The sequence below is a fragment of the Poecilia mexicana genome, unplaced genomic scaffold (assembly GCF_051168715.1).
Source record: "Poecilia mexicana isolate PSO_F unplaced genomic scaffold, ASM5116871v1 scaffold_8, whole genome shotgun sequence".
Classification (NCBI taxonomy): Eukaryota; Metazoa; Chordata; class Actinopteri; order Cyprinodontiformes; family Poeciliidae; genus Poecilia; species Poecilia mexicana.
Genome location: NW_028263377.1, coordinates 23476594 through 23503380, shown reverse-complemented (window position 1 = coordinate 23503380; position 26787 = coordinate 23476594). Strand labels below are relative to the sequence as shown.

The 26787-nt window shown below is 38.6% G+C and overlaps 1 protein-coding gene across 1 annotated transcript; it reads right to left on the bottom strand.

Moving 5' to 3' along the window:
* Positions 1-1563: 1563 nt before the first annotated feature.
* On the bottom strand, positions 1564-23204 carry LOC106924220 (neurexophilin-1). Its single transcript, XM_088007934.1, has 2 exons — positions 22547-23204; positions 1564-2474 (listed from the first exon to the last, which is right to left on the bottom strand). Exons 1-2 carry the CDS (start codon positions 22601-22603, stop codon positions 1701-1703), a joined length of 831 nt encoding a protein of 276 aa, XP_087864060.1. The 5' UTR covers positions 22604-23204; the 3' UTR covers positions 1564-1700.
* Positions 23205-26787: the final 3583 nt, after the last annotated feature.

Below are 26787 nucleotides of genomic sequence, written 5' to 3'. Positions count from 1 at the left end.
ATGGCCAGTAGTTGACTGTGTGTTGTACAACACACAGCTACCCAGTGTATGCACAGAGACACTTTATGCATTTATAACATAAAAATCCACAGGAAACACAAGATATCTGTCCACTGCAGTGACCGTTATGCATGACAGGGTTAAATTGAAATTTCTGTCCTAATTTTGGTCTTTGTGCTGACACTGTAAGTAAAGTGGCTCAAAGGAGCAGCTAATGCTTGAGCCCCCACAGGACGGCTTTACGTTTCCATCTGGGATCCGCTCATATCTGAACTTTATCACCAATGTCACACCACATTGGCATCAAACTGGATATCTGATCTGTTTATTGGCCCCTCACTCTTGTGAATGTTCCTTGTTAATTAACCAAAGAGTCGTTGTGTCCTCGTAACCTTTCAACGTGAAAAGATTCAGGCAACTTGATTTATTTCTTGACTGTGCTCTGATATTGTTTGTGTGTGCAACATGAGACGGGCCAGCTAGTGGCCGTTTATCTTAATGAGAGCAGTTAACTCAGGGCTAAACTGTGGCTGCTGGCGCCGTGCGAATACATCCCAACAATCCTCACTGAATATTCTCTTATCCTCCTTCCCACTGACTCGATTTTTAGGAACACATTTTGCGCTCTCATTGAAGCCTTAATTATATCTGAAAGAGATTAAATTATATGTAATTATTATGATAATATTTTCATTTATTCAAGATAACTGGGTTTACTTTGGTGAATGCAGTATTTGTCAGGAGAGAGAGAGAGAGCAATCTCCTGCACACAGTCAAAGTTATCAAGGCGTGAAATCAGGAATCCTGACGGCAACAAAATGTAATCTTTTTCATACAGAAGGGACAATAGACGGCGCCGCATACCCCACGTCTCCTTCTCCTCTTTAATTAAAACAGCTCTGAATCTCTGCATCTCACCCCGCTACCTTGTACTCGCTCTCATCAGTGTGGAGGTTCCAATTCTGCACCGCCGTACAATCTCGTTATTGCCTTCACACCGAGCTTGTCCTAATCCCTGGACCTGAAATGCTGCAAAGCACTTTCTGTTTATTTATACATTTTATTTGGAGGGGATTTAAGTGATGGATATATTGGGATTTGCTGATGTTTGCGTCAGAAGTTTTGGCATTGTTTTGGCACCGAGTTCCCATAAACGTCTGCCCTTTGAAAGGTCTGAGCGTCACTTTAATGACGCTGCGGTTGGTTACATTCCACATTCATCTGCACTTTGTGAGCAAATGAATACTTTATGTTCCCTGTGGTCTGTTTAAATCATCTTTAGAGAGCACAATGTTAAACACGACATGATAATTATCATAAACGCTGAATCTGTCTGCAGCTCTCTTGTGAATTACCGCACCATTTAAAAGCCCACTTTCAATTCTCGCGACTTTGCAAAGGGCGATTAAAAAGGACACTCAGATAAGATTCAGAAACGACTAAATTGGTTGGAGGAATGCTGCGTAGATGTTCGAGTTTCGAAACAGGACTGAGGTAAAATGTGTTGGTGGTAGAGTTTCACTGCCAGTCCCAGATGTTTCTTAAATGCATACTGTAGTTTGCATATATGTTTTTACATCTTACAATAGTCAGGCTACATGTTTTGTTTTAAGGTGTCTTGCTGACATTTTCCGCCCTAGTTTCCTCCTCACATGTTCAGTCACCCCCGCTTTTCCTCTCTCCTACCCCTCATGCTTCCTCTAACCTGAAGGCAGGTAGGGCATCTCATTGTGGTAGTTGTAGTCCGGGCAAACCTTCTGCACTAGGCGGTAGTCCGTACTGTAGAAGGAAATGTAGATACAGATGACTTTGAAAGGCTTGGAGCAAATCCAGGAGACGTGGCTCTGGGTCTGCTCCAGAAAGCAGGTCTTGGATGGATCGTAGTTGCACAACGAGGTGCGCTTTTGCCGATCCACCTTCTCATAGTCCACGCGGCAGTTAAATATCTTGGAGTCTTTTGGGTAGACGACGCTCTGGCGCTCCAGGTCGAACTCCACGGCCTTGACGGGCGGGACCAGGCTGACGGAGATGTTGCCCTGACCCGACGAGTTGTGGCGAAAGTATACGCTGAACGTGCCGTTGCCGTGATCCACAATCTTGCCAGTGATGAGCAAGTTGAGCCTCACCGTTTTGATGTTGGAGTAGAAGTCTCCCCAGCCGAACATCTTCTTGAACTTGCCGGTCTTAACGATTGGCCGGCGCTTGACCCTGGAGCTGGAGGCGTCTGGTTTGAGCAGGTCGCTGCCCAACATCTCCCAGAACTCTTGTTTGGAGAACTCCTGCTTGGAGAAAGGGACTGGGGAGCGGTAAGGCAGCTCCAGGGAGGTGGAGTTAGCAGCTCTGCTTTTACTGTGCTGCATCCATCGGCTCAGGGGCGAGTGAGAGGCTTGTCCATTCAGAAGACCCGCCGTCTTGGAGGAGGTGTCCGAGGAGCTCTTGGAGTTGGAGGAGTCATCTTCTTGACCTATCACCACCTTGGGTAGTTGGTGAAGATGGGGAGAAAATACAGAAGCCATTAGTGATTTAAAAGGAACATAAAAGACTGCAAATGTAAAAATCAGAATATATGTACTTGATTACTGTCCTTAAAGGATCAGTATTATGTGTTTTCCACTGATATAGTGGCATTTTGTACTGCAATGATTTTGTAATTTGACACCCTGAAATTGGGCCTGTTTAAAAACTTTGCTTTCAATAGGTCATCACAACATGGCTCCTCTATTAACCCTTTAACAACATTTGTACCAGCGTTTCACTGAGAAGTAGCTCCTATGATGAGCTCAGCAGATGCGTAGTTCCACCAGATGTTTGCTAATTGCCTCTGGCTAGTCTGAAGGAGCTGAATGGGGGAGTCACAGAGGAGGATGGAAGCTTGAAAGCTTAAAAACTGCAGCTCTGAGGAGGAGCTGCGCCTAGAAGGCGGGGCTAGGTCCACTCAGGCTTTTTGAGTGACTGAAGTTTTAGCAGGTGGTGTAGAGTTTTAGTAGCAGCAGAGCGGTTTTACATATCAATACCTCATCAGGTGGTTTCAGCAAGTTACAATATTCTAGAAAAGCAGTGCACAGATATAAGATAATATCATTTTGTACTTTTGAATACTTTAGTATTTAGAAAAGTAACTACTTTGGTATCTTTAGGTAGAGTAAATTTTTAACTGAGCAACTTTTGCTTGTAGTTGAGTTGTAGTTTTTACTAGAGTTGAGGACCATTTTTAAAGTCATGTTCACTGTGACCTTCTATCAATGAGGCCAATAATGTTTACATTTATCAGTAAAATTATGTTATTTTATTTACCTTAACTGTAGGAGAACATGCAGCACAATTCCCTGAGCTCTCTGGGCTCCTACAGGAATCAAAGTAAATGTTGAGAGCTTTACTGTGGTTCAGCTGAATCAATAGTTGTTAGAGGGGCAATTTTCTTCAAAAGGTTATAAAACGATAAAGAACCTTAAATACAAAACGCTCTCTGAGTTTCTCTGACAGCAGAAGTTTACAGGTTGACTTACCCTCTCAGACTAAACATGTTCATTAACAGCTTGGCCATTTACTGAATCTTATTTTCACTGACATTCTCTGATACACACAATTTAATTTTAGTATTTAATTTTTTTTTATCTCTTACACCTTGCAAAGGTTTGCCACTATTTCTGTTGTCCCACAGCTTTATTGACGGGTATTTGGAGCTGTTGACATTGTTGTAATATCACCGTGTTTAAATAAAAGTCTCATTTTATCAGATTCTGCAAAGTGCAGTTTAGTGACAAACGTACCCAAAGATTCATTTTTGGTTTTATCCATTAAGAGAATCCACACTGTAAAAAAGCAAAATATGTGTATTTTACGGTAAAATACCAACAGCTGTGGTTGCAAAAAATTTAACCATTTAAATACAGTAAAATTTACCGTAAATTACTTCTTTTTTCTTCTTCTTCAGAATAAAGATGGCAGAGGGCCAGAATAGAACGGAAACGAGAAATGGTTCAAACAAAGCCCGTTGTGGGATGTAAAATTCACTTTATAACGTTTTGTTATGAAATCTAAACACTCAACAAGCTCCTTATGTTTCACCTTAATGGTGGTAGAGCAGAGTCAACTTCTCAAAACATGATTTAGTATTTGCTACAAAGGTGGGGAAAGAACGTCAGAAAAATGGAGAAGTTGATTTGTCTGCGTTTATTAAAATTTTGTGAGTTAATCCTCTTCATGGAGAAAAGTTTAAGCATTTCTTCGAGAGCAACCACAGACGGTACGTCTATGAACAAATCTCTGTTCACATGTTTTATTATTTTTATCTCCTGTTCATCTCCGCTCAGCAACGTAAGAGGTTCTTTTTGTTACCATTTTCTGTTTATTCAGTCAGCACTTATACAGAAAAATGTTTATTTTTTTAAATTCAGGATATGATGAATTCTGAATTTCTTGTATCAACATTTCTGTTGATACAAGAAAAATCTCAGGTTGTTAAGAAACTTTAGGTTCAGTCATTAATTGATAACTTGCCATACATTCAAAATCTTACTAAGTGTTTTTGGTCCATTTTCTAGTGCAAATATCTTGAAATAATTGACTTGAAATAAGACAAGCTAACTTAAAAGTAGCTTTTAAGCCAGATATAACAGCTTGTTTTAAGTCAATAGTTCCTTAATATTGATGAAAACGTTTTAGATCCACTAGCAGATTGTTTCGCTTATAACAAGATTTCTTTCTCCATATTAAAAGTTAATTTATCTGGCAATAGCACATGTATTTTTCACCAATATTAAGAATTATTTACTTAAAGCAAACTAGTATATCTTGCTGGAAAGTTACTTTGAAGTTAGTTTGTTTTATTTCAAGTCTACTGAGATATCTGCACTAAAAACTGGACCAGAATTAATTGGTAAGAGTTTGTGTTTTTGCAGTGCACTATGAACATGTGTGTAACTTTGTGGACTTACCCACAACAGAACATTATTATTATTTTTTGCTATCTTTCTCCCCACAGTTGTTTTGCTTTGTCACACAAACTGTCGTGCATTTTTCAGTCTCTTTTTACGTCAGACCCTCACATGACGCCGTGTACTCTGGAGAGTTTCTTCTGCTTCTTGCGCACTGCGATCAGAGAGTTGGAGGAAGGGGAGTTGGGCTGGCAGGAGGGCCCTGGAATAAAGTGTAATGTCCAATTACGGCTTCCAGTGTTCTAATTAAAGGGAAAAAAACCTATCGGCGCACAAACAAAGCTGTCAGACGTCAACATCAGCTGGGGGAGGAGGAGAGGAGATGGTGCTGCTGCACTCAGCAGTGGCTTTGTGAAGAGTGTGTAAATGTGTGAACGACGTAATGGATAATTATTCAGTGGTAATGATCTATTAGCAGGTAGCTTCTGTCTAATGTCACAGGGAAGTTTTCAGCATTGTGTCAGCCTTTTGATTTGGAGAACACACTCTCTCACACACACACACAGATGCATTGAACTCTGATTTGTGTGAGTGCAAACAATAAGTGATGCAAATGTAATATGTGTGTGCGCTTCACTTGAGTGGATTTTACAGAGATACATAATGCATGCATCGCTGTCTGTGCTCTGATCCAGTGGCTGTCTTGACTGCCAGGGCTTCCTTATACAGGCTTAGTCAGGATTATTATGTCTGACTCATTTCTATTCCATTTTCTGCAGCTTTTTCAGCCTCAGTTGTATTTGTTAACTTGCAGCGCAGTCAGTCAGTAGTATTGATTTTCTGTCGCTGTAAAAACATGTATTTCCTTTCATAACGATAGGCATCGCATTTCAAGTTCCACAAAAGGGATTCCCGGTGATGTGGTTGCGATCTCGTGTTTGGACCCAGTTGAGAGGATTCCCATTTTTTTTTCTTAATCTGGCTTTATTCCTGAGGGAGCTCTGCAGGCCAGACGGCCTCTGCTCTGGTTACCTGCCTGCTGCCGCCGCTGCGCTACACGGCCGCTGGGTTCCTTCAGATTCCCCACAGGAACCCAAACAACCCCCACAACGACTACTTCCTGTTCTGTCAGAGGGGTTTGGTGCTTTATCTGAGGAAAACTTATTATTTGAGAATAATTTTAACAGAAAAAGGAGCCCAAAAATACTTTGATGACACATCATTGCCATCTAAGGATGAGCATTAGGGTCACTGAAAAAAATAAATATTTTTTTTACTTTCTCCCATTAAAATTCTGACTATAATCTAAAAATTTGGACTTTTTTCACCCAAATTTTTTGACTTTATTCTCATGAGATTAGGGGAAAAAGTCAAAATTGTGAGAGAAATTTTACTTTTTTTTTTTTTTTTTTTTGCAATATTCAGATTTCAATATCAAATTTTTTTTTTTCTTAAAATTTTTGACTTTTTTCCCAAATTTTTGACTTTGTTCTTCTGAGATCAAAACTCAGAATTCTGAGAAAAATAAATTGACATTTTATTTCTGCAAAATTTTGACTTTAATCTCAAAATTCTGACTTTTTTCTCATTAGAGAAGAAGTCAGAACCTTTTTCCCAGTGGCTCTAATCTTTCATAGCAAGGGCTTCCATTGATGCACCATTTTATGTTTGATTTGTTGTCTGCAATAACTGCACTTAACTCCTGCTGCTTCCAACAAAATCTCCTTCTGCAGTTGTAGAAGCGGTTTGATTTCTCTCAAACTGACCGTTACGTTTTGGGTCGTTTTGTAATTATTCTGTGGAGCTGAGGATGAGGAGCGACGCAGCGAGTGTTGTGCTGTTGTTGAACAGAAGAGACTTAAGTGTCTGGCACCACTGGAGGTGTCGGATTCAGAACGCAGCATCTTTGTAAAAGACAAATGTTAGTCTGAGCTTATTACGGCTGATAGAAAACCCTGAGCTGCTGCAGTAACGACTTCTACAGAAAAAAACCCCAAAACATTTGTTTCTGCAGTCAAATTGGATTTTATGTTTTAGCTTCATGTTTGTATGTTAATGTTGAAAGATGCATATTGGATTATGTGCCGTTTCTGTGCAAAATCAGTTTTCTTCTGTTAATATTTTAACAAGCTCTGCTGCTTTTACTCCACCCAGGAAAAACTGCATACTGCTACAACTCTTTTGCCTCCCTGCATTTAACTAGTAAAGTATATGAGCTGTGGTATCACTATCAGCAGTCCTCCAACTTCTGCTCTGTAAGCAAATTGAGATGGTAAAGAATAACCTCAGAGTTTAGTCTTCTTTTATTAGGGCAAAAGATTAATGCATTTCTTCACTTTAACAGAATGTTTTAAAGTACATGCGCACACATTATTTTAATCATCAAACCTTAAAGTTGTCTGATTTACAGGGCCGGCCCTAGCCTTTTTTGGAGCCCCAAGCGGCCCCCTCCATACCAGCATGGTTTATCATTCCTAAGCTACTTTATGTTGTCATTAGCATCATTTGTAATTGGCTTACATCATGTCAGTATTGTTATGACTGCTGATTTTAACCTTACAAGAGCAGCAAACTAAATAAAGTGTTAAGGTTTTCCATATTATTTTAATTATTTGAAAGTAAAAACCACTAAAAACCTCATGGTCGTTCCACCAAATAGTAATATAGATATTATTATTTTGTGGAATAATAATAATATTAATATTTCTGAACTCTTCCCGAGTTAAAACATCAGTGTTGTTGTTTCTAAATGAATATGAACTTGTTTTCTTTGCTCTATTTGAGGTCTGAAGGCACTGCATATTAAATAAAAACTAAATTTTTGCTTGGAATTAGGAGACATGTTGTCAGTAGTTCATAGAATAAAAGAACAATGTTCATTTTACTGAAACATAAACCTATAAAGAGTAAAATCAGAGAAACTGATCATTTTATGTGGTCTCATTGTTTTCTAGAGCTGTTTATATAAAATCAAGCTACTCATGCTAGCTTGGTGTTCTTGGGGGCCCCCTTGTGGTGTGGAGGGTTAACTCGCATATGTTAACCCTCCACATATGCGATTTGGGTATTTATATCACTCAAACAGGGCGAAACAAGTCATCCTTCAGTGACAAATCAGCCAGACACATGGTGGAATGGCACTTTGGAAATGCCAGAGCAAATTCCTGTCAGCAGCGCAGGTTTGCTGCGTTTCATGCTCGTTGCTGGCGAGACTTATCCGGGCTCTAAGCACTGCAGGCGAAGTGTGGGCGACGGGCAGTCGGGCTCAGAGAGGGGGCGGAGGTCCAGGGTGATTCTGTCATTTGTCATGTGCGCTAAGTGAGTCAGGGGAACGGCTGGAGAGGAGGGGAGGTGACTGTGGCTCCGTCCGTCGCTGTGGTAATTGTGAGTCACTCAGGCTCAGTGAGGCGGGCCGCGGGCCTCTCTCCCAGCAGGAAGTTCAGGAGGAGAGCCATCCTCATAAGCCTTCCTGCTCCACTGGCAATAATCTGCCTGTCGAAGTGACAGGTACCGGGTTTTAACGCTTTTTCCCTTGACTACTGATGCACACTGTTGATATAGCGCAGAAATCAGAGGCTGAATTAACCAAAATCTGTGCGATTTGCCCTACAGAGTCTGGTGACAGACAGATACAGAACATTACTGAGATTAAAAGTTGTTATTTCCTTATATTTCGCCTTTGAGGAGATACATTTTTTTGGTTTAGCTTAAAAAAAAACCCTTATTTGAAGTTTTCTGTGTTGCAGTTTGTTGTAGATTGTCTCTGTTCGTCTCCAGGAAGTTTAAATAAAAAAATATATATATTTTTAATATTTCATCAGACTTTCAAGTTCTTTTAAGGTTTTCTTTTACGAACTTTTCAAATCCTTTCAGTTTGTATTTTGCAAATTATGCATAGCTAATGTAATACAATAGTTGTTAGCTTGATCGAACTACTGAGCCTGTTTACAGGGGCGGTATCATGTATTTTTCAAGCTCTTTGTGTCATTTTGTAACAGAATCGAGTAATTATCTTTTATTCAGTTATCAAGCTCTCTATATAAAAACATTTAGAGGTTGAGGCTTGTGAAAATTGGTTTCCAGGTTTGTGTGAGGAACCATTTATGCACAGCTGAATTTAAGGACCTATCAAACATGCATGAAAGGATCAAAACAACACTCTGGTTTTGATGAGGGAGTGACATTATAAAATTATATAAAGCTCAAAGAAATCGATTTTACATAATACCCACACTTTGTTTCTTTATATATATATGTATTCTGTGTGTTTCCAAGGTTTCCCTGGAGTAAAGAAAGATTCCTGAGAAGTCTCACATCTTTATCCCAGTGGGCGAACCCAGACCATGCAGTTTCCTCCAGTCTGAGCTGGATGCACACGATGTTTACCCAGCGTGTCTTGACACATCACATGTGAAGCTAGCACAGAGTTTTCACTGCAAAAACACAAAATCTTACCGAGTATCTTTGGTCTGTTTTCTTGTATGCTTGAAGTAAGACAAAACTAACTTATAAGCAACTTTTAAGCAACATAAAGGTGTTTGTTTTAAATCTATAATTCATTTATATGGAAGAAAAAGTCATAATTCCACTGACAGATTATTTCACTAACATAAGAACAAAGTCTTGCCATAAGTGAAATAATCTGCCAATGGAACTAGTACTTTTTAATTATCTTTTTGAAGTTTGGCCATTTTTTTCTATTCATCTCAGAGATTGTTTTCTCATAAACCACTTGACATTTAGCTGGGAAGCTGTCAAAAGCAACCTTTGTCAGATTCTGATTTCGATAAAGAAGCCATTTTAACCCATTTTTCCATCCATGTTCACAACACACAAACAGTTTTGGCTGTTATTGCCTCAGCTTCATGTGACATGCCAAGAAAGTATGCAAATTAAATAAAAATGAAATGTAATACAAGCTTACTCACCACTTAATTAAGTACAACTTAACACAACTAATCTGGAATTAGTCATTGCATTATATGGTGACTATAATAATTATCTTTGATCTTGTTCCAAAGAGAACAAGATCAAAGAATGAAAACATGTCTTTGAATGAGCCATGATTGTTGGTTGGTTTTCAGAGTATCTCAGAAACTGCTGATTTACTGGAAACTTCAGCCAAAATCGTCTCTTCAGTTAACAGAGGTTTGTGTGAAAAAGAGGAAATATCCACTGATTATCTTGGACAAACATGTCTTGTTGATTTCAGGTCAGAATAGATTCAAATGGAAAAATCAGAGTTTGAAATAAACGAAATGAAAGTATCGACAAACAGTTCAGGCTCGTAACGGTGTGAGGAAACGTTTTCTTCTCACACTTCCTCCCCACTAAAACCAGTTAACCATCGTTAAATTACCACAGCTTTCCTGAATATTGATGATAACCACGTCTGTCCCTTTAGGGCAGCGATGCTAAACTCATCTTCGTTTTGGGCCAAATCAAGATCCTGAATGCTCTTAAAGGGCCGGTTGTGCCATAATGTATTGATAAAACCTGATCACCAACTGTTAAAATATGATTGACTTCTTAAAATTAAATATTATTGAACAGTCCCTCCAGCATTTCGTGATTTTTTATTTTTTATTTTTTTTGCAAGAAAAATCAAAGTTTTTGTGGTACTAATTTTGAAAGATTTGTGTTTTTTGTCTGGTTTTTAAGAGTAGAAACCAAAATGGAAGTACAAAAATGTGAATTTTGCATAATCTCTTTTAATAAAAGACATAAATAATTATCCAAACACTGATTTTATGCTGCATATTTTTATTTATTTGACATCAAACTGAAAACTGATGTCAATGAAAGTTTTGTTGATCGTGACTGATTTGTAAAAGCAATAAAAACGTTAAACCGTCCAGGATGGAGGATGTTTAGCAGTGTAGCTTCCCAGAGTGAGCGTGTTTGACGGCGGCATGTTGCTGTTTCTACTGAGCACCAAGTGACAGACAGACAGACGAAGCTGGTGATCAGAGTGGAACGTTTACATGCACCTCCCTGCATCTCCACTACAGGAACCAAAGCCTGAGCTGCAGAAAAAAGTGAATATTTGGCATCATGGCACCACCACCGTGTTTTAAAAATGTATTATAGTAAAATGAAACATGAAGGTCTGAAGGTTTTCCCTCCCACTGTAAAACATTTCAGCTGCATTTTTACTGTCTTCTGCTTTTTAAGGCAAATAAATTTTGCGAGTTTTAGATTTTGTGAGTTTGTGAAAAATAAACTTACAGCAGTAAGTTGTGTTAACTTTTTATTAGAGTTGAATAATCTAGAGTTTAAAAAAACTGAAAAAAGGAAAAAAACAGGAGCGGGAAGTATTTCCCAGAATGCTTAGCGGCTTGTTTTTGTATCCTGAGGTGGAAGTGCGTTACATCGATCTGACTCTTGTGTTTTATTAAGGCAAATATTTATTTTAATGTCCTGATCTCACTAAATGTTTCTGAGCTGAATTCATTGTGATGTTCAATAAAATTCATTATCAGATCAGAAATTTTGTTCATGCAATTTGAAACAAATTTAAATTATCCTAAAGTAAAATAAGTTATTTTAACTTGATAATGGAGACGTGTGTGATCTTTAACTAGTTTTTTCATGCATTTTGTGAAATAATTATTTGGTTTAAATTGCAGCATTAAGTTAAAACTCATTTCCAGATTAATGAACTTTAAAAAAATGTTTAAACAACATGTCTCCTGTTAAATCAACTTCATGAACTTTAATTTCTGAGTTAAAACCAAAACTATTTTCTTGTTGACTTAAATTGCATTTTTAAGGCAGCAGGAGGACTTTAATTTTCAAGTTAAACCACATTCATATGTTTTACAGTGTTGTGATGTGTATCAGTTGTTCTTTTCATTGTTTTGTCTTTTCCACTCGTTCAAACACACGTGGAGTCAGGTTAAATGATTTATGAACGCACAACAAATGCCTGGGCTGTGTACCGACACGCTCAATAACCGCTCCGCTTTCCTCCTAAAGCCTTCATCTTTTAAATGGCATTAATTTTTTATTAAAACACAAGCAGCTAAGGTTTTTGTGTCTATCATTGCCTCGTTCTTTACACCTCTCACCCCCTCCAGATGTAATATGCTCACTGCAGGAGGTTTCTCCGTTACATGATTAAAGTCTGAAAGTGGCAGTGGCCTAATTATTCCGCCGGCTTGTGTAGATCTAAGAAGAGGTTATTGAGAGAAAGGTAATTTCTCCAGAAACAAGCCATTTGACTCTCAATGAATAATTTACTCTCGCTTCTTGAGGTCACGGGAGCTTAAGGTCTGCCGTGGGTGACTTGAGTCTTTTTATTTGAAACTCCCCCACCCCCAATCCATCCAGTCTTTATGCATCCTCACCCCTTTCACCCAGCTTATTCTGCACACGCTCAGTCGGTGTGCGAGCGGCTCCCCGGGGAGCCGAGCTCATTTCGTATGTTCAGAATGAAGCCTTGCTTTGAATTGCCTATCAAATTTTTACATTATATGATATCGACAAGTTGGCGGTGTGAGGAGGATGGAGAGTGGCGGCAGGGGACGCTTTCGCCCCGACTCTTTACCGCAAAGTCCAGGGCAAAGCAGGGTCTGATTGAAGCCTTTAATGTAATATTAACACCAGCAATATCTCCAGAAATGAAACTAAAAAAACTTTAATGTACATTCCTTCTTAATAAAAAGAGCTGCAACAAGACATTCGGCTCAGAAGACGAGGTAATGCTCACCAAATGTTACCAAGTTTCTTTTGTCTGGTTTAGTACAAATATCTTAATACAATTGGAATAAGACAAAACTGACTCATAAGTAACTTCTCAGCAAGATGTAGATGCTTGTTTTAAGTTAATAATTGCTTAATATTTCACTTTATGATTGGAAAAATGTTTTGTAAGTTAAATAATCTGCCAGATACCAGGAGAAAGTGAATCTCTCAAATATTATCACACTGCAAAAATACAAAATCTTACCAAGTAGTTTTGGTTAGTTTCTAGTGCAAATATAGAAAAATAAGAGAAAACTAACTTACAAAAATCTTTTAAGCAAGATATAAAAACTTGTTTTAAGTCAATTTTGGTGAAAAAGTGCAGATTATTTCACAGATGTATTTCCTGCATGTTACAAGTGAAATAATCTGCCAATGAAACTTGTATTTTTGAATCAACATTAAGGAATTAATGACTTGAAACAATCTCCTAAGTTATTCTTAAGTTTGTTTTTCTTACTTCAAATGCACTAAGATATTTGAGCAGAAACTAGACCAAAATACTTGGTTTTGTTTTTGCAGTGAACAGAAAAACAGGCCACTAACCCCAACCCTCCGGAGGGGGTCACCAGAAAATATGGCTGCAGCTAAATGTTTTAAAGAGGAAACTTTTCCTGGCTACTGCAGAATGAAATGTGTTGCTTTGTTTTTCCTTTTATGTCACAGTGTCAAAGAAAACATGAAAGCCAGTAAATGTCTGATCAACGCCTCTCTGTTTCTGATGCAACCAAAATCCTTTCTTTGCTTGAAAACTCCACATTCTTACTGACTGTCTTTTAATATCAGATTCCGATTTATTTGTCCTGACAGGAGAAGCAAATGAACAATTGTCTAATATTTCTGAATGGTTTAAAGCTTAACCAACTGTCTCAATATTTAAAGACTAATTGTATGATTTTTAGTACAAAAAAACAAATGATTTATGCACATATTGATGGCATTAAAATTAGCCAAGTGACTCAAACTAAAATCTTAGGAGTAATTGTTGATGAGACACTGGATTTGTATGTAAAAAGATGGTAAAATCAATGGATATTTTGTGTAGGGCTTATTTTATTAACTGTTCTTGTATGTAATATATTGCAATAGTGTTTGATGCTACATGTCAATCCATAAGATTTTATTATTTCAAAAGAAATGACTAAGAATAATGAATTTTTCATATGGGCTCTTCATTTGATCTTGATTATATTTGTGAACTTTTATTGTATATCCTTATATGCTAGTTGAGACTTATTTACACTTATATGTATAATTATTATTATTCACTGAGTTTAACATGATTGTTTATAAATACAAAAAGGTGAAGTGAAACATATGTAGCGCGAACCATGCTTTATTTAGGAGAGAGGAAGTCTTTTATTTTGAAGAGCGCTTCACAGGATGTGGTTTTGTCTTTCTTACTTCTGTGGAATTCGGTTGCTAGGTAACGAGCAGCCGTTGCCGTTAGCAGTTGTCGCCTTTGTTTCAACAGAAAATTTCCAGCGAAGGCACCTGAGGGTGCGTTACGATTTAAGAAACTTTCACCTGGGAAAATCTTGATTTTATTTATATTTAATGTGAACTTTTAACGTCTCTTTTTATGTGTAGATGTACATTCAGCTAATGATTTGCTAATAGTTTTTCAAAGATTTTTTGCTAACTATTCTGATATCGACACTTATTCAACAAGTCGCTTTTGAAACTTTTATTTACAATTTCGCAGAACAGCAATTAAGCAAAACGCTCTTAAATATAGAGGTGATTCACTTTGGAATAACCTTGAGAAAACATTTTAAAATTATGCTAATTTTAAAAGGTATGTGGCTTTGATCACTTCTTAAAAAATTTTTGTATTTGACTTTTTTATTCTGGCTTAATATTTTTTTATTTTTTTTTCATTTCATAGGGGATGTGGGCTGATTTCTTAATCTGCGAAGCTGCTCTTTTTAAATCTATCTTTGCATTTTGCATTGTTGGTGTGCAGGGTTGTGTAGTAACTAGTTACATTTACTCAATTACCGTTTACTTGAGTAACTTTTTTATGTACTTTTAGGAGTATCTTTACTTTGAGTAATTCTATTATGACATATTTTTACTCTTACTTGAATACAATTTCTGGATTTTTTACCCACTGAACATGTTTTCACAAAACATGTACCACACCTGCTGTGTAGATATGTACTTAACTTTATATTTTGGTCCATCTGATGATGTAATTCTTAAATATCAAATGATAAATTAATGAGTTACTCAGTACTTTTTACCAAATACTTTTTACTCTTGAGTACAATTTCTGGGTACTCTACCCTACCATGTTTGCGCAAATAAAAAATTATGTTCTAAAATATTCTAAATTGTAGCTTCAACTTGCTGTAAAGTGGGGATCTTAGTATAAGCCAAAGTTTTTTGGTTCTTCTCATTTTGGGATAATTGCTCCCCTTCACTCTACGCTGGTTCATTCTCAGTTCAGTTAAGAAATCAATGTTAAAATTTGTGCACTCAGCCAAAATCCTGGCTCTCTCCCTGTGGCTGTGCTCTGCTTTTTTAATTGAAAGCCCCTGGACGTTCCCTCTGCAGGTCGGTTCTTGACATCTACACGGCTCTGACCCTGAAAACCAGTGTAGCGTCGCCGGCCGGCCAGCCGGCGCGCTGGTGAACAGCACGCTCTGCCTCCATCCATGCAGAACTGACTGTTTACAGATTGTCAGAGAATTGAGAATATAAATGGGCTCTCGCGCGCTGCTCTAGCTGCGGTGTGGTATCAAACGGTCGTGGTCACACTGAGAGGAAGCTGGCGTGTGCCTGGGAGCCTGCGGCATCAGGAAAGCTTTGGTTTCCCTCCCCACCGTCCACTGACAGCCCGGCGTTCCCCCTTCAATAAACCCGCATCCCCTGATCCCAAAGCGCCGTTTCTAATATCGTCGAGTTGCCAAAACATCTTGAAACAATGAAAAGTTCATTTAATATCGACTCCCTCTGAATCTCCACGAAACATTCACACAATTTCTGCTCTTCTCAGCTCCAGCTGAAGCGCTCTGAAATTAAAATGAGGATTTTCCTGTTTGTTCTTCTTCATCTCCGTGTGAAAGTCAAACGCATGTTTATCCGGATCCCCTGGGAGTCCCACCTACTCGTTCCACCACTTTCCTTTAAGCTGCGCACTGCAACCGCCAGCCTACGGATATCCTTCCACTGCTTTGTCTCCCTGGGAGCATTGCCACTGTAAATCGTAAACATTTTCTGTCTGAGGTCAGCTTGCTGCTTCCAGCTGTCAGAGTTTTCTGCCGGAGGGAGGGTCCGACTCGGCGGTCCAGGAGGGATGAAGTGACCCTCTGGGGTCACACCTGCTGTGGTTCTGAATAAGTCCAGCTGTTTTACCCTCCCAGGCAGGTGGTTCAACCGCTTCCTCATGTTTATATATTGTTTCTGGGAGTGCTTAGTTTGTGTAAATGAAGGAAAAAGACAAGAAAATGTTCAAGAACCATACATTGTGACAGGATGTCAACAAACCCTACTTCTTTAGGGGTAATGAATAAAATTTTATGATTTTTTTTTTTTTATCTTTTAGGGCATTATTAATCTAAAATTATGCCTTTTTGGGAATTATGTGCATAAAATTAACAATTGTAATCAAATGTATGTACAGAAACATATGCCCTGTATGTTTCAGGGCCACTGAAAAAAAAAGAGAGTACATTTCTGCTAAACAACTCAGAAATTTTGAGATGAATCTCAATTTTTTTTTAGAAAAACAAGGAAATTTGAAAATTATTTGATCAAAATAAGCTCAGAAATTTTGAGATTAATCAAAGAAATTGTCTAAAAAACAAACAAAACAAAAAAATTGAGTTTTACAGTAAAAAATTTTCAACTTTTAAATTCCAATTTTTTCTCACAAATTTCTGAGATTTTTTCAAGCAAATGTTTGATCTCACAGGCACAGAAATACTTTTATTCTTTTTATAGAAAATTTCTGAGATTAAACTCAAACTTTACCTCCTTTTCCTTCTTTCTATCTACAGAGGCACTCAGACCCCACTGACTTCAAAATTAGACTCAAAATTGTTTAAATTGTTTATACATCATCAGGCAAATCTAGAATTAAAACTCAAATCTGATTTGATTTACTTTCTAAGAAGTTTAACAGACTTGGGAGAGTTAGGAAGGAGGAGGAAGCTTTTATGGTTTGTTTCAGGTATATGTGGGGAAAAGACTTTCTCTTTAATCTGCTTACAGTTTCAGTTTACAATGAAAACAATCAGAGATGAGACTGATGCAGATCAATTTGGTTTATCGATCAAATAATTTCCAATTTGTGTCCTCATTTGTGCACAACCTGCATTAGTAAATCCAAATGGTCTTCAGCAGAAAATCCCAGACTGCTGCAAATGTTGCTTATACCTTTGGCCTGTTCTGACTCATACAAACATACATTTACCATAAAAATTAACAAAATACCTAATTAATTTATAGCTGTGACAGGGTGAAAATAAAAGGACTACAAAATTATCTCTAGATGTGCATCAAAGTATGTGGTCAAACTTTGTTTTTCTACTAAAGTCAATGCATTTAAAGGCTGGAAAAAACTGGAAATGTTAGTTTGGATGATTTTATTTAACTTTAGCTGATGACCTGATTACAGCCAATGAAGGGAAATTGACCTATTGATTATTGCATTACTTGCTTAAAGGTAGTTTTTACATTTATTTTTGAGCACTTTTTAACCTAAACCAAGATCCTCACTGCAAAAACACAAAATCTTACCAATAATTTTTAGTCTGGTTTCTAGTGCAAATATCTTAGTACACTTGAAATGAGAGAAAACTAACTTAAGTAACTTATATTTAAGTCAATAATTCCTTAATATTGCATTGATCTACCAATATCCCATTGGTAGATCAATAATCTACCAATGGAACCAGAACTTTTTCATCAATATCAAGAATTATTTACTTAAAACAAGCCTCTATCTCTTGCTCATACGTTACTTTTAAGTTGGTTTTGTCAAACTGTATTGTGTGTTTGATAGTCCTTGTTGATTCCTTCATGTTGTTCTGTAAACAAATCTGGTTCGTGTCTGATCATCATCTGGTCGAATGTTGTGCGTTTAAAACCCGACTTGATGTTTTCATGTCTCAGTTTTGACTTTTCTAAATATTTTTCTTCTCTGTTACATTCATCTAAAACGTGTCAAACTCGAGGCCCGTGGGCCAAATCCGGTCCTCCGTATCTTTTTATGTGGCCCTCTATATTCCAGACTAAATGCTAAGTGTGCTTAAATGTTATTATCAGTCAAATCAATGCAGTTTTTATCTGGAGGATAAATAATTCTTGAGAATTATCATGGAAATTCACACAAAATCAACAACTTTTTTCCGCTAATACCTAATTGGGAGTTTATTACAGGTTTTTCTCAAAATTGTCAAAAACGTTCTCACTTGTACTAAACAGGTGCCTCAGCCTTAATTCATGTCAGATTATAGTCCATAAATAATAAAAAGGTGCATTTATCTTCACAAATAAGCGCATATATTTCCAAATTAGAACCATAAACACTTTAATTTTAGTATCACGAAATCCTGGAGGAACTGAAAAGATGTTCAGTAATGTGTAATTTTAAGAATTTATTGATATTTTAACAGTTTGTGATCAGGTTTTATCAATGCATTCTGACACAACCGGCCCTTTAAGAGCCTTCAGGATCTTGATTTGGCCCAACACCAAAATGAGTTTAACACCGCTGCTCTAAAACAAATGGTGATCCCATGTCAGCGCCTCTCGTCGTTTATTTTAGAGTTGACCCACGTCAGATGGTTTTCTGCCAGATAAATGTTTCATCGTGCAGCAGCATGTCCAGAATCTGTGAGCGGAAATGCCTCTTGAATGATTGTTGTTTCCCTTTGAGCATCTGTGTGGGACATACGGCGGAGACGGGAGGTTCATGAGCTTTGACAGCAGAGCGGTCCGGAGCAGCGACCCGGCACAGGATTAGCGTTAACGGAGACGGTTTGGTTTTCCCTGGAATGGGATGATTTTTCTGCTTAGTGTGGGACGAATCTGTAAGGACAAGGTGGCTGACCCCGCCAGGAGGATGGGCGTGAATCTGAGAGTTTGTGACAGTTCAGAACGGAGAGGCGAGTCCGATGTGGTTAGAGTCATCGTCCGTCTGCTTCTGCGTTTTAACCTCACACGCAAATCTGAGGGTCCACCCAGTGCATGCAAACTGTTATCAATTAATCAGTCAGTCACTAAACTCTCACTGTAAACGAGTGAGAAGGAAGCAGGAAGAAGAAAAATCTGCCACTTTCTCAATAATTACAACATGAAGTTTCAGGGCTGCATGCTTTAAATTAATATCATTTGTGAACAATATTATTAACTCAAAACTGCATCAAACTTTTTTTTCTTATAACGTGTTTTAAATTGATTTATAGTGTTGCATTTTTCAACTCCTCTTCCAAACTGTACCAACATGCTTTTGTTTTAAAGCAGCTTCACTCAAACATAACCAACACTTATAAATTAACCAAATCTCTTAGTTTCAAGATATTGGATTGAATAAACTTTATCCAGTTCTAGCTCCACAGAGTTTCAGTATCTGAACATTACTTATTTAATGATGCATTGTGATAAATAAAACAGTTTTAGTGCAAGTTCCTAAAGGTATTATGTGATTAAAAAAACCTGCAAAAACTAAGAGGCCACTTTAAATGATCAGTTTCTCTGATTTTACTCTCTATAGGTTTATGTTTGAGTAAAATGAACATTGTTCTTTTATTCTGTAAACTACTGACAACATGTCTGACATTACAAGCATAAATTCAGTATTTATTTGCAGAAAATGAGAAATGGTCAAAATAGCAAAAAAAGATGCAAATAATGCAAAGAAAACAAAGTTTATATTCGTTTATAAACAACAATAGTGATGTTTTAACTCGGGAGGAGTTCAGAGATCAATATCAGGTGGGATTACCAGGAGGTTTTCAGTGCAGTTAGTTTCTCCAGAGTTGTGTATAAAAATGTTGCATTGTGACCTTCAGGTTTGTCGAAACCCAGATTTATTAGGATGGAATCTAGCCAACAGAAAGCAGACGCAGAACGAAGCAGCTCTGACTCTCACGGCCACAGCGACGCAACCTGATGCTCTTTCCACAACATTTTATTCCTCATTGTGCTCAGCATGAACAGGCAGAAGGAGCCGCCGGGTCTGAAGGTTATGCTCCTCTGCTGCAGGGTTTCTGCTCCTCTTAACATGTTTGATTAAAAACATTTTAAACCGGCGTGCTGAATAGGAGGAGGACTGCATCTCAAGGCAAAGAGGAGCAATCTTGAAATAATTGCAGGCAGAAACGGCCTGTTTTCCCCAGCAGAGTTCAATGTCCTGTTTGAGGGCTCTTCATCCTTTTATTGGTAGATGCTCATTTTGTTGAGATAGAGAGGCGCATTCAATTAACCTCATCCATCCCAAATCCCATGAACCGCTCGGCTCTCTGCTGTGCTGCAGCTCTCGGCTGCAGACCGTTTCCCAGGAGCTTTTCCACAGGTTTAGATTTACAAACCTTCCTGTTTTCACCCAGTCTGCTGTTCTTTCTGCTCACCTCTACATCTGACTGTCCCTGATTACAAACTGGGTTTCTGGACATGTGGAACAGTTTTAACTCCACAGCTGCTCAACAGACAAAACAGAAGTTTTTTGTTGTTTTTTCTGTTTTTTTTGTTTGTTTGTTTTTTAGAAATGCACCGATCAACCAGATCAGTGGATAACCAGTTTATATATATATATATAAAATTACCCGAACAAGAATCCAGAGAAACCCCAACTAGTTTATCAATTATTCTTATTAAACATGGGGATGCAGTTTTATACGTTTACTTTTCTGTGTATCCAGAGAAACTCCTATTAGTTTATAAATTGTGGAGTACTTTTTATTTTTATTTTATTTTGTTTGTACTTCCTCTAATTCATGTGAAGCACGTTGAATTGCCTTGTTGGTGAAAATGTGCTGTATAAATAAAACGACCTTACTTTAACTCTGATCACTGAACTGCAGGTCAAAGTCGTTCTTATGGTTTCTGTTCATTTCACAATCAGCAAAACAGCTGCAACTATTTTCTGCTTCTTTTAAAAAGAATGGATGGAAATTAGAGCCTTAAGTTCATTTAATGTCTGTTGGATTGAAAACAACAGACAATAAAAAACAAAGGTCAAACCTCAAAGTGTAAAATAAGGCCTGGTAAATCCTTATTGATCTGGTGTTTAATGATTATTGATGCACAACTCCTGCATTCTGTGATATGAGCAGAAAGTGTAAAATAAACCCACAAGTTGAAAGGAATGAGTGGGATTTAAATTTGGGAAATTAAGCTGAAAACTTTTCATAGTAAGTGTGAAATGCCTGCTTTGTGTTTGGAGCTGCTAAATACCCAACTATCATCCCAAATCTTCACAGATTATCGTCTTCCTATATGCACGTCGGCGCTCCAAATCCAGAGAGCTCACTGATGAAGAATAACACAAAACGCTGCCAAAAATAAACAATTTCTCAAGCAGTCAATTATACAACTCAGATGGTTTGGATTATTCATAACCCTCCATTCAAACAGGGAGAATTAGCATTTGAAACACATCATTAATCATATAAACAACAAGCCGAGTGGCACCTTGTATTAATAGACGTCGCTCGCAAAGGATCCCTGGAGACCGAGCCTGTCAGGGAATTACTACAGAAAATAATCCAAATCAGAATTTTTAATGCAGAGTGGGCTTATGTGATTATATTATTAAGTGCTCCTCTGCTGCATAATAAAATAATTACTTAATATATTAATTCCTTCCTAATTTATCAATGTCACAGCTAATGAATTAGTGCAGATCTCCTGCTGAGAGACGTCATGTTTTCAGTCAGATACACGGTCTGGCAGGGAGGAGAGGAAAAAAGCCCAGAAATGAAAGACGACAAGCCCACAAAGCTCGTCACTTTACTGGGAGAGCAGGAAACGGGAAGCACTTCCCAGATTTTCAGGGAGCAGGAAAAACTTTCTTACTGCTGCAAGTCTGAAGAATCTCAATCACAAGGTCATGATGAGCGAACGGAGCAGATCCTTCATCGGCTCCCTGGGCTCCAGGATGACTGAGCTGCAGGCAGCCCAGGGGTTTCCCAACACAACCATGTTTTTCAAGTTTCCTCCAGTGGATCCAGAACCGTCTTCTCATTAAAAAGCTGCGTTTGAGTCCCTCAGCATGAAAGAGGAGTGGGCGATTTAAATTTGATTGCAGGTTATGTAAGGATGGCAGCGTTTATTCTGTAGTTTTTGCCTTTTAGGATTCACCAGTCAGACGGTTTGGGTCATTGTTCAACAGTCACACTATGATTACGATGCTGCAATTAGTTTGAATTAAAATGTGTATTTTTTTATTTTTTTTTGTTTACAAAGAAGTAAGTTGATCGTTTTGGCAACACTTTGGTAAATAAAACGCGCGTCCTTAAAATAAAAGTTTTCCATTTTCACCTTCGTTTTGCACTTTCTGTGACTATATTATAATGTGTCGCCACGCTGTGAAAGAGCCCAAACATCAGAATGAATGACAGGTTGGGACCAGAAAGGCGCTCGGCACCGTAATCCTCCTGGGAATAATGTCAGCGCAGCTGCCCGTCCGGAGCCAAACTCAGCCCTGCTCTCTGCCTAATCAGGAAAATAACACGGAAATCAGCGTTTTCAGCATCCAACAAAACAATGACTCCGTTTGCATTTTGGCACAAAGAAACGGCTGCATGTGTCACGCAAATCTGTCGTATTCGAATAAGTTGTGAAGTTTTTGTGGATTCAAATCGAAACGGAGCAGCTCACAGTGAGTGCACCATGCATGGGGGTGGGGGGGACACACCGAACGGTGCGTGGAAAGCAAAGTGACTTTCTGCCCACTCCCACTCTTTTCTTACCAAACAAGCGGTTCCGTTGAGGAGGAGCAGGATGAAGCCGCGGTTGGGACGCATCATTCCGGCGCGTAAATCTCAAAGCCGCCCCTCCCTCGAGAGAATAATTAGAATCAAAGAAGAAGAAAACCCAGCAGAGGGTCTTTTTCCTGCTTCAGGACGACGCTCTTCCCACGGCACCGGATCCCGCTGGGCTGACGCACGGTCCCATATCCAAGGCACAATGAAGTGCTGCTCCCGCAAACAAACAACACAGAAGAAGCTGACTTGGAGCGCCCTGTTCTGTCTGATCTCTCCCCCCGCCTCTCCAGATCCCGTGTTTGAACTCAAATTAGTTCAGCTGCGAGAAATCCATTTGTATAAGGCTGGCTGTTGTCATCCATTTACCAAAAAGAAAAAAAAAAAAGAAAGGAAAGAAGAAGAAGAAATCATGAAGTGATCCCAGCTGAGAGTGAGGAGACTTCAGATCTGCTCAGTGATGCTGGTAGAGATCCTGGAGGGAAGGAGCTGCAGCCTCCTGCACAAACTGAGCGATGCTGAGACTGGCAACAGCGAACAGACGCTTTAACAGTTTCTTTTCTCCCTCTCTCCCTGTGTGTGTGAGAGTGTGTGTTTGTGCATATCCCCCTCTTCATCAGATGCCTTTTCTCCCTCCCTCCCTTGTCTCAATTACTCTCCTCCCTTCTCAGTCTTCACCTTTTCCAGGTACTTTTTTTCCATCTCTTACTTATTCCAAAGAATTTGCTCTCCTTTCTGAGCTGTTTCTCTATTCCAGCATTTTTTAACCCAAAGGTGCCCTCTTCTGTAGTTTCCTGCATACATTTCCGTCAGTGAATACATTACGCTTCGCAAAAGTATAAGTAGCGTTCAGCACATGAATAAACATTGAAGTAAACAATTTCATTTCTGCTCTGTGGGGTGAAAGGTGAGACTGCACTTCTCTCTGGAGCCTTTTGCAGAGATATTTTATTGCATTTAGCTCCTTTCATCGGCTTCCCTGTCTCTGCTAAATCCCCACAGCATGATTCCACCACCACCATGTTGAGGGGCGTGTTTCTGTGTGATGTGAAGTTAGTTATTTGCATCTTCTTCCACATGTTGTCTCTTTAAAGGTGAAACAGAACAATCTAAAAAAAATCATTACAATGAAGCGATGTGGCATTGGTGTGTAATTTTTATTATTTTTTTGTCTGTAATAGTCTAATGAATTTTCTTTTTATGGAAATAGGGAGTAGATATTATTGACCCTTTACACGTGACGTCACTCCCTCTGAAACTCCGCCCACTCCGCCATGATGGACGCCAAAACAACCGATGCGCTCCTGTAAAGCCCGTCAAAAAACGCACATCTGGTGGCCTAATATCGCTTTTATTTAGTTGATTTCGTATTAAGAATGGTCACAGGACGCTGCGCGGTCGGCTGCAGAGAAAAACCAGAATGGAAACCAGATTTGTGGTTTTATAGGGTAACGAGGAAAGAAACGGCGGTGATGGATATCAGCTGTCAGTCATAATGACCTGCAGCTTTCGGTGTAACCACGGATTAGCAGCAAACACTTTTTTACAAGGTAAGATTAACGTTCATATTTATAACTAAGTGTGATTAGAAAGATATTAAATGTCGCATTATGGAGAAGGTCCGCGTCTAACCGTCAGTAACCATGGAGACAGTGCCGTCATGTAGCCTAGCATATATGGAAAAAACTGGTTAGCATCTCGGCTTCTGTACGTTTTTAATGCTGCTCCGGTTTAAGGGAAACGCTGTTCATGACATAATGATATAAATCATGTGTGAATTCAGGCAGAGTCGGTAATTTGATCAACACGTCATGAGGGAGCAGGTATGGGTCTGTTTCTAAGCTAGCTGTTTCCTACTTTCATAAATACCACCGAATAAGAGCTCCTATCAAGTGTGTTACTTTAAAGGACAAATTAGCTCGACTCGAACAAGTAGAAACCACGGATAAACTGGCAAAAACAACTTTGGAAACCGGCTACAGTTGCTCTTTTCAACACTTCCCTCCTCATTTCCGACGTCCGTCATGGCGCCTCCAATGATTGACGTAGTTGCAAAGGGTCAACAAGTTTTAGGGGTTACATGAATTATTTAATATTTTGTACTGTGTGAATGAAATAAAAAAATAAATAAAATGAAAAGTGACTTTTTCCTGTTAATCTTGACATCAGTTTAGGTGTCTTGGTAGGTTCTGCCACATAGATTTTTGGATGATGACACAACTTTGAGTTGTTAAAAGTTTGGGATATAATTTTATAAACTATCTTTGAGTCAAACTTCTTATCAACCTTCTTGTTTCTTGGTCTTGGTGATCCAGTTCTCTACAAACCTCTGAAGATTTCACAGAACAGCTGGGTTTAAAGTTGGGTATAAATTACAGACACTGTTGCTTACATTACATTATTTTCAATGGTGTACAACACACTTTTCAGATTTCTATTAGCATAAAATTGAATAGCATGCATCCTTTTCCTTTGTGTTGTGTTGGTCCATAACGAAGGATCCCAATAAAACTCTTGCAGATGCAAAATAAAATCCATAGAAATCACAAAGTCTTGAGTATTTTCTTCATCAACCTGTGATTCCTACACTTTGTCACAACGTACGTATAATAACCAGCCTGTCTGTCGCCATCGTTTCAGGGCAGCCATTGATCCAGAGCTCTGCTGAAGAGGATATTGACAAACATGGCGACTCAGATGAGCTGCTGTCCGCCACCTCAGTCAGGTGTGATTAATAGACTTTCTTCTGTAACTCTCAGTTCATTATTAAGGATATTTAATGAACTGAAATGTGAGATATCACTACGCAGGTTGGTTATCTCTCAACAGTTACATCTCTGCTTAATTAAGACGAGGGTTTTCTTTTTACACTTTGTTTTCAGGAAGAACTGTATGTTTCAACTTGTTTGTGCTCTTTATTGATGCTATCCTGTTGAGGTGCAGAGCATGGGTTAATTGATCTCAGATCAGGGGTTAATTGGTTCCTCAGGGGCCACACCAGAGGACCTGACCTCTGAGGCTGCAGACCGCCGCCCTGCCAATCCAGACTGACCAACACATCAACGGTTTTGAAACAGGAAGCTTTCAGAGACTCGTGTTTTTCAATCCTGCCTGCATGCAGACGCATCAACCCGCGGCTCATCGGCATGCAGGAGATGTTGATGAAATATGAGGCTGAGAAGCTTTCTTAATCTCCACCCCTCGTTTTGGTTCTGATTTGATTATCTTTCTTTTGCTAAACGTGTCTTTGTATAATTCGAATCAGCCTCTTCAGCCAGCTCAGCTGTGGAGGGAACGGCAACCCATAAAGGGAGATCCAGTCCCAAATCCACAATCTGAGGAAACAGCAACCCTAGTAAAACTCCTTTTAAAACAGATCACGTTCATTTATACACACACACTTTCACTCATGCACATAATTATAGGGCAATAACTCAGTCTGGATGCTCTCTGGGGATCAACCAGACAAGGAACTGCTATTTCTTTCTATTTTTTTTTTTACTTTGGTTAAAAAAGAAATCTTTATAAAAGCAGGAAGAAGTGTGGATGGTAAGATGCCCATCATTTGACACCAAGGATCAACTTATCTTAATGTGGTTTCACAGACGACTCACATCAACGTGACAAACAGGAAATCCATGTTTGTGTATTTCCTTTTTATTCCTTGATGCTGCCAAAGCACAACAATTGTGCTCAATCATTGCATTGCTTGACACGTAATCCTATTTCACAGTGTAATTCTGTTTGAATGAGGGGCTGCAGGCAACAGACAGCTTGGTGAAATGATGCAGGCTGAGGTTACGTAGCTAATAGACGAGGGTTGGCTGCCCTCTAGTGTCTTGGCTCAAGTCTGTATGGGAGAAAATCATGCAAGCTGAGATAAAATACCTCCAAATATGGGAAAATACCCACATTTTTATATTGCTACAGCCCAAATTTAAAACGGTTTTAGAAAAATCAGCCTTCAATTTGGACACATTTGTTGATTGGATAAAATAATCCCCATAATAAGAACTCAATCTGACAAAAAAGTCAGTTTTCTATTTAAAATGTCACATATTCAGCCTCCATACTGAATGCTGAAACAAACAGCAACTCACTGATATTTGAACAGTTTAGTGGGTTTTATCAATGCATTCTGGCACAACCGGCCCTTTAAGAACATTTTATAACATGGGAAAATGTGATATGTGAAATAATCTGCTAATGGAATAAATACCTTTTTTACA